At 29.0% G+C, this 9,066-nt stretch overlaps 1 protein-coding gene across 1 annotated transcript; it reads right to left on the bottom strand.

Moving 5' to 3' along the window:
• Positions 1-530: 530 nt before the first annotated feature.
• Positions 531-8,808, bottom strand: LOC132742133 (uncharacterized). The gene is made up of 10 exons (XM_060730456.1): positions 8,718-8,808; positions 6,200-6,388; positions 5,761-5,873; positions 5,143-5,272; positions 4,722-4,832; positions 4,251-4,442; positions 3,749-3,871; positions 3,278-3,466; positions 3,091-3,172; positions 531-2,253 (listed from the first exon to the last, which is right to left on the bottom strand). The coding sequence occupies exons 1-10, from the start codon at positions 8,773-8,775 to the stop codon at positions 1,599-1,601; spliced, it is 1,842 nt and encodes a 613-aa protein (XP_060586439.1). The 5' UTR covers positions 8,776-8,808; the 3' UTR covers positions 531-1,598.
• Positions 8,809-9,066: the final 258 nt, after the last annotated feature.

Here is a 9,066-nt window from a genome sequence, read left to right as displayed (position 1 = left end):
TTAGTTATGTAGTGTGCATACATCTCATTGGCATTTCCAGATTTTACTATTTAACACAAAGTTATGGCTCTGTTATTGCCCTGAATATTTATCAAGTTCAAAGAATATTACTGTTTATGCCATGATTAATATATAAATAAAGCCTTATGTCTTCAGTTGTTGTGTTAATAATAACCAGTACTCGGCGGGGGATATAAATTCAACGAATTTGCTTGTTGACTGACATACAGATGTGCAGTTACCAACAACAGTAACTTTGTCTGGTTCTTTTTCAAATAACCTCTTTTTTGAATTACGAGAAGTGTTCAATTTATTATAAAACACGCTGATTTATATTCCAGAGCATCTTTTGCAATAAAACACATGCGAATAAATAATTAAGCAGGTTTTAAAACTGTTTCATAATAAACAAGTATATGTTTTGATGCTAAAGCAACAAGTCGCCGGACAGAAAAATGATTGTATTATCATTAATATAATAAAACATCAGTTTAATTAATGATTCAAGCATAAAGAAAAGAGGAACAATATGTTGAGTAACTGTTTATTCACAATAAAACATATGTTATTATATACGATACAATCATGAAATAGAATAGGTCTCATAAGATATAAACAACCAAATAATTTATAAGTGTCATTTCAAATATCATTCATGATTTATCGATCATAAAATAGCAACGATTGACACTTAGAAAAAAAAGTAAATGTATCCCTAAATTCAATGACTGGTCCATAGGGATACATTATGAATTCATTTTATGAAAATTGTAATATTGCTTTTTAAGATGTCAATATTTGTATATTTTATTTCATTGAGCAACGTTATTTTGTGTTTGAATATTAAGATAATAAAAATTGATTGTGGTCCATAATTGTTCAATAATTGATTTGCTTTTATATTCAGATTTTAAGGCCTTTTCCGACCATAGATACATTGTATAATATTAAACTGTTACAAATATAGTCGCCGGTTTCTACCGGCGACTAATTAAATGCCTTTCGTATTTTCTTAATTTTTCTCTATTTGTCCAGAGAATAACTTAAAACAAAACAGGGAGTGTACTTAATATAATAGATAGATATTAAAAATTCTAAATCAACAAAGGACCATCATTCTATACTATCATGCACTTTTCTTTAGCTTTTGTTAATTTTGAAATACTTTTGAAATGCAGAAATGCAGGGGCAAAAAAGTGATAATGCCTGGTGTTTTTGTTTGTTGTTGTTATTGCTAAATATCCTTGTACTTACTTAAATAAAAAAACATACATGTAATAAATTCTAACTTTTTTTATTATCAAAAAATTGTATTATTTCATAGGAAGAACTATCTAGCAATTACTTTCTTTTTATGTGATATGTTGACAATTGTTAATGAATCTAAATACAAATCATTCTATACTGTTAAAATCCATTAACTGATTTATTAGAGAAATAAGATAGAGCATTTAAATATAAATTATACATATATTAAATATTTATCCTCCCTTTATAAGTTATTAAAAAAGGCATACAATGTTTTTGTTTTTGTGTTAATAAATGTCTTTTAAGCTCTTGACATTTGTGCTTGTATAATTATACGTGTCTTAAAATCCTTAAGTTGTATAATTGTAAGTGTCGTCTTCAACATCCTGAGATACATTTGTATGATTGTACGTGTCTAAAACTGCCTCAGCATCCTGCAATATATTTGTATGATTGTACGTGTCTTCAACATCCTGAAGATATTTTCCGTGAATTTTTCTACAGTTTGCATATTCATCATCTTGTGTTACACCATAAACATTATCTGTTCTGACAGTTTTCAGTTGTCTTTCGCCTTCATTTAAATGATTGTAAGGATCTTCATCCTGAAGCGTTTCATTCGCATCGGAATCATCCTTAACTCTGTGTTTGGTCTTCAGTTTCATAGCTGCTTTTTCTGCTGTATCGTATGTATTGTCAAAGTTAGCCTCTTGTTTTACATTGGACGCTAATGTGTTATACACATTTACTTCATCTTGAACTACTATTTTATTTTTATCAGCTTCAGTCTTTTCAAGAATAAAGTAATCATGTGGAAGATGTCCGTTATTTTCCAGGACATCATCTTCTAATATAATGTTTGTTTGTGGAACAACTTCGCCAATCTTTCTATTGGGACAATCAAGAGGTATTGTGTTTGAGTTGTTAACTAAGGATGTATTCATTGTGCATTTTGATTGTTTGTCATGCAATGGTATTCTGCAACACATACATGGAATCTTCCCTCTGTAGACAGAACGTGAATTTATTTTTAAATATCATGGATTCATATTGCTTTGAATAGTTTAAAAACTAAAATTAATCGCTAAACTATAGAATCTTGTTAACAATGTGTTTCGGCTCTTAGAACAGTTTTGACATTCTTCGTTTTCTCTAGAATCACAAAATAAGGAGTTAGATTTGATACAGATATACAATATCATGTCACTCAAATATAAGATGACTGAGGCTAGAAAGTGCTGAAATCTCCACTTTTCACCCGCCAAAATGCACTTAAAGATGCATAATTCATCTTTTTACACCAATTTACATACGATCGAGAATGTAAAATGTAAGAATTTGTGAAAAAGCGATATGTTTTTTCTACTTAATGACAATGATTTCAGCAAGCGTCTTGATGTAATGCTCCAACAGTGAGTTAAATCCACATACGATAATGAGACTGCGTTAATAGTTACTTTAGTGAAACAAGTTGTACTTTATTATATACACTATTCCCCCGCCTCGATCGCATTCCGGAATAAACATCGATTTCTTTACATATGATATAATCACTGTATCATTTGATAATGATCTATTTATGCTTTTTTCTCGTTTACATTACACTTGACAAAGTAGACATTTTATACCGCACAAAATATTATGTGACCATTTACTTAAAGACAATTAGTAAAATTCGTTTTTTAATAAACAAACTCTATCTAAAATCGAAAATCGTTTATAGAATCATATTTTAACATCACGAAGTATTAATATCAAGATGATAATGAAATTTACCCAAAGGAATGAAAACTTAGTTACAGATATAGCTTAGATGAAATAAAGATTTTTTTACAGTGTTACCTTTTTATAAGTATAACTCCTACAATGACAGTAAAAACGATTATGACACAGGCAACTGAAACACCAACAGGAATGCCAATATCTGAAGCGAAAATAAATTATAGATAGGATAAGTTTTAAAAGTTTTCTATCAGTTTTACGAGTCAAATTTGAAAATAGAAATTATTTTCTTAAGCATCATATTTACCTTTTGCTACACTCTCTTGTTGTGCTTTTGGTTGAGTATTTTTACCTGGCGTCGTTATTTTTGTTGTAGTTTTCTGACTAAATTTATCATCATCTGATTTTTTCGTTGATCCTGTGGTTTGTTTATTACTTGTCATTGCTGTTAGTTTTTCACTTGTTGTTTGAGAAGTTGTTGCTTCCGTTGTTATATCTATTAGTAAAAGAAATTTAATATAATGGCGTTGAAACAAAAAATTATATGATTAAAATTAATTGTGAGGTAAAAGATTTATTTATCAGTTCGCACCAATATCATATAACAGTTTACTGTAGAAACGGGCACAGATATAAAATTGCCGAAAATAAATGATACCTGATTAAAAGCTATTTAATCTGACTATACACATTTCTGTTTTGTTTTGTAATAACATATTTAATCTTAGACTAACAAATTCATGCAGATGTTTTTCAGTGCATAAAGAAGTAATTTTACCATTTTTACACAGGGAATATCTTTGGATTGTGCTGTCTCCATTAAATTTTAATACTGTGTAATTGCTCTCGTTTCTTTGAAGGTAGCCAAACCTTTCCGGCGTTATGTTTGGAGTTTCATGATCTGTTCAAAAAATAATTAATAATTCATCATACTAGAGATATTTTAATATACACATACCACACATCGGTAAACTCGATACATGTTTATGCGCCTAAGCAAAGTGTAATTTAGCAATTTAAGAATACAGAAAACAAAACAATACCTTGTCATTTACTACAATGGCAATGATTTTTGTGATATTTTCCAACATTAACAGTTCATTTTTAATGATTTCTAGAATCTTTACAGAAACACATTTTATTATTATATTCATCATGTTCATGTAATGTAGTTTACTGTTGTTTATTCTCATGATCGTTATCTACGTGTGATTAAAACTTTCTTCAATATATTTCTTAACAAAATAACTTACCTCTTTCATCAAATTTACATTACTCACCGCTACTGTATATAACGTCACTTGAAATGACACCAGTCCATGATTCTCCTCGGTCAGTTTTTCTTTTAAGAAGCTCAAGATCGTTTACCGATGTCGGATATTTCGACAAACTAAAACATTTGTTCATAGCACGCCTCCATGTCTTCGTTTCACTTTCGTTGTAGTAATATATTTCATGAAAAGACGTTTCATCTGGTAAACAGTGGCATATAATATTACAACTTGGAATGGCAAGAATGTTTGACATGTACATGATACGTGTATTTCGTTTAACTCATTTTAAATTGATATTTACAAAATTTCCTGTGTATTTCTAGATATTTATTTATCATAAGTTTATTCATTTATTTGCTTTTATCTTATTTACATTATCTAATCCTTTCTGTTTGTGTTTAAAGGAGCTATCCGATATAAGTATAAATCTACAATTACATGTATTTTGGATATGAAAAAGAAAAAAAAAATACTTACTTAATGTACATATGATCTGATTTAATGAATTGCATCCTGCCCAGTTCCATTTTGACAGTTCATTGTTGGGCTCATATTGTAGACACCTCTTATTTCTACTGAAGGAATTTGCTGAAAAGTGAGTATTTTATGAAGAAATTGTAACTTTTATATAAAAGAACTACAACTTCAACATCTTTATTGTAGATGTAGATATAATTACGTTTACATAATGTTACGACATTAACGTTTTGACCGCTAAAAATTATACACACACAAGTACTTACGCAGAACATGTTTTAAAGCAATCTGGTCCGATTTGATTCGCATTTTCCTATCAGATCGACGATAAATATATATGTATAAGTCATTTTATCCTGATGTGCAAATTATGTGGTATGAATTTTATACAATGGTTCAAGTTAAGATGTAAATATCTCACCGTACGATTCATAAGTGTAAATTGAAATGTAGTTGGTGCCGCCGCAAGCAATATTGCTTTGAGATCTACAACCTCGGGTACAATACACGTAGGTCCTGTCTGGAGGAATAGTCTTGTTAAGGCAGAAGCACTGAACGACAACAAATAATTTTGTAATAATAATCACACTTTTGATTGCTGGAACTATTTTAGTTTGTCAAAATATTTACAATAACGAAAATATGCATTTGGGACTAATTGTTTACTCACAATTTGTATTTGTACATGAAGTTTCACACAATAGGTATATTGATAAATCTATACAAATTGTCTAAAATATGCCGTAAAATGTTAATCTTTTTTCATTGTTACTTACTTTAGTTATTTCAAAATTTAAAAAAAACGAACAACCAAAGACCAAATTTTGTTGTTGATTTTTTTTTTTCTAGAAATATGTCTTTTTTTCTTTTAAAATCGATCAAATGTGTTTAAGTTGTACAAAGCAGTTCTTTTTTTTTTACATCAAAGACAATCATACAGTTATCAGTTAACCTATTATTGCCATAAGTAATAAAAACAATGTTTGTATATTAAATCATAAATAAACATTCTTGTTCGACAATATAAAGTAAGGCCTACTTTTGACTCGCTGACACCTATCATATATGTCATGTTGCATGCAGAGTAACACAATCCCGGAGTGTTGTATTCAAACTCAGCTATTGCAGCCATATTTTCCTTTTTTATACAGCCTGGAATTTTACGAAATAATTTTACAATTTCAAGTATTTCACAAATTTTATATCTATTTATACGTCATCCCTGTGTCAAAACACGGTTATTAAAACTTTTGAAAACCTTGTATTTAAAGAAACTGAACAATGATATGTAATTCAGCAACATTCTAGCAACCTTAAAATTTATCGAGGACTGTTCAATTCAACAACTTTGCATAGATCCTTACAAGACCTTTATCAGTCTTATTTGTTTATAAATTACTTTCATTTTCACTTTTCTTCATTTCATCTTAATTAAAACAAAAACACAAATTTAATCATAATTTTTCTTTTATATTTACCAACATAATGGAAGGCTGTTGCTGCTAAATAGTATCCTACCCACACCTCTTGGTTTCCAATAACAGAAGCATTCACGGCTACTTGTAAATCTTTCTCTATTCCTCTGAACATGATTGTAGGCGTTTCAATTGTGCAACTACTAATTGCATTTACCCAAGTTGTTTTATATGGTGTTATAAATGCAGCTCCTTTCAAAGCAAGATACAATGATGCTATAAATTTGCTGTTATAATGCTACCATTAGGTCTTTAGTGTTGTGTTGCAGTTGTAAAATGTAACATTATATTTTCTATTTCTTTTGGGATTTTTGAATCAAATACTGATAGATTTGAGACTGAATACTGCTTTAGTCGGTTCAACGGTGTGTGGAAATTTTTGCACTATAAATTATCTTGCATCAGAGATAATAAAGTCGCGTCAGAGAATTAAAATAATTTATTTTTTCTTTATTTGTTTTCACGAATATTTTTTTATTGTTTAAGTATAATTCACCGTTTTATTTTGTGAAGAAAATGATCTTAAAATACTGAATAAATGATGCATTTTCACTACTTTTTCAATCATATCAAATGAAAGATGACAAACAGAAGTTTGTCACGTGATTTTTGTTCATTTGCTCACTTACCACAATTCAGGCTTTTAAAATGTTTATATTTTGTTTGTATTGTTATTGTTGTTGTTGTTTTGTCTATTAAATTTTCGAGAACAAAGTGATATTTTCACATATTTGCGATTTTGCAGTAGTTCTTCTGTTATAAAAAATAAGCATAGCTGACAGATACATGTATGTCGATCATTTTGATTATTTGAAATAAACACGTGTATCTAAAAATAATTAAAAAGTCATTAATCACATACTCGTGCCGCTTTTGCTACTCCTTAAAAATATTACTGCACATCCGTGCATATATTTTGACGTGATATCATTTGCGTTATATGAACATAGCGTTAAGATGCCCAAAATGTTAGCATTATACTATTGGCCCTTTCAATGAAAAGTGGTTCTTTCTCAACTCAAACGGCGTGTGATTATTAGAATATTTAATTCGTGTAAGTTCATTACTTAATTTATTGAACTCGTTGAATAATGTAATACTATTTATTGAACTCGTTGAATAAAGTAATACTATGCTCGTCGCCAGAGGCTCGCATAATATAATTTTTATTCAACTCGTTCAATAATTTCAGTATTAAACTTACACTCATTCAATAACCATTATCTAACCCATTATTTAACTTTAATTACAATTATTGTCCACAAAGTCGCTAATGCGAAAGTAGACAGGCCAGATTTCATTCAAGAAAGTCTTTGTGTTGTTTTTCTGCTTTTAACGCTATATAACACATTTTAGGCATATCTCGGCGGTTGGTTAAGCATTAAATCTTTCCCAGATAACTTACCAGAAATTACTAATTTCACTGTAATTGACTGACTTTTTATCCTACATGATTTCTGAATCAGGGCGAAAGACAACTGACAATATAACTCATGGTCTGAGTTTAATTGTTATGGAGAAATTTCGCCTCGCCCGAGGATCGAACCAGCCCCCCCCCCCCAAAAAAAAAAAAAAAAAAAATAAATAAATAAATAAAAAGTGAATGACTAAATAAATAGAATAACTAAATAAAAAATAAAATAAATAAACCGGTGCTCTTCATATTGTGCGAAGGCAGGCGAAACAAGGATGTAATTTCTTTTTGTTTTGTTTAAAGTTTCAAATCATATGTTCGCACTGTCAAATAATTGCAAATATTTTTATTACTTTACATTTACACTCCACCATTTGTTTGCAATCATTAAAAGCAACGAGTTAAAAATATATGTTGTAAACTATACTTCATAAATATTGGTTTTATGAGGGCAATAATTATGTCAGGTAGTATTTTAGCAAACTGATAATTTTATATTTACAGTACAATTTCATACATGTATCTTAGATATACCCCTTACATTATAATAAAAAAAAAGATAAAACATAAATTAATTGCGATTTACACGCCTTCCGTCATCTTCTATAAATTCTCACCAGACACACAATAGTAGAAAGTCATGAAATGAAAGAATACATACAAAACGGGAAATTGCGCATCCGATTAAATCGCCATTGTTGATGTATGTAAAGGATACACATACTTTTGAGCCAGAATATTTAATACACTATTTAAAACTTGTTTGAGGCTAACATATGAAGAACAACATGTAATTGTCAATTAACAAAACAACCGATTAAACATTTCACATCAAGTGGTTATTTTCAAATCCATTAGTGTCATATATTCATCAGGTTTATCATGTAAAATGTTCAATTTTAGGCTGTTATAATTTGTACTTAACTCTATGTGGAATAAATAAATCACAAACGTACGCCAGCCTTACAGAAGTTTTCACATTTGTACTTAACTCTACAAATTACTATTTTAATTATTATACTTATGTTACAAAAGGTTATACGTGTACTTAAATATATGAATTACAAAATACTATAATGTAAAAGATAAAAGAAGTTAATACATTACCTTTATATATGAATATCCAAAATACAATAATTAAAACTATGTCAGCCATTTTCGCCATTTTCAAACTGTATTCATATTTTCTTTATTTTCACTTCCTGGTCGGTGTGTGTATTGTAAATCAACCGGACAAGGAAAATAAACATTTTATCTTTGTAAAGTGTTAACTTTTCCTTATATTTTATCAAGAAAAGAATTAAATAAAACTTGCAGTAGTTGTTTTTACTTATTAAATTTACCCTTAAAGCTACACGCCTCCAGATAAGACAAAAATCTAAAGGAATTGAAGTTTAAAGGAAATGATCTAAGAATAAAAGTAAAAGGATTCAAGATTAATGTACAAATTTATATG

This window comes from Ruditapes philippinarum, unplaced genomic scaffold (assembly GCF_026571515.1).
Source record: "Ruditapes philippinarum isolate M1 unplaced genomic scaffold, ASM2657151v2 ctg1188_1_1_1_1, whole genome shotgun sequence".
NCBI lineage: Eukaryota > Metazoa > Mollusca > Bivalvia > Venerida > Veneridae > Ruditapes > Ruditapes philippinarum.
Note: the sequence above shows the minus strand (reverse complement) of the source record. Positions and strands in the feature narration are given on the sequence as shown.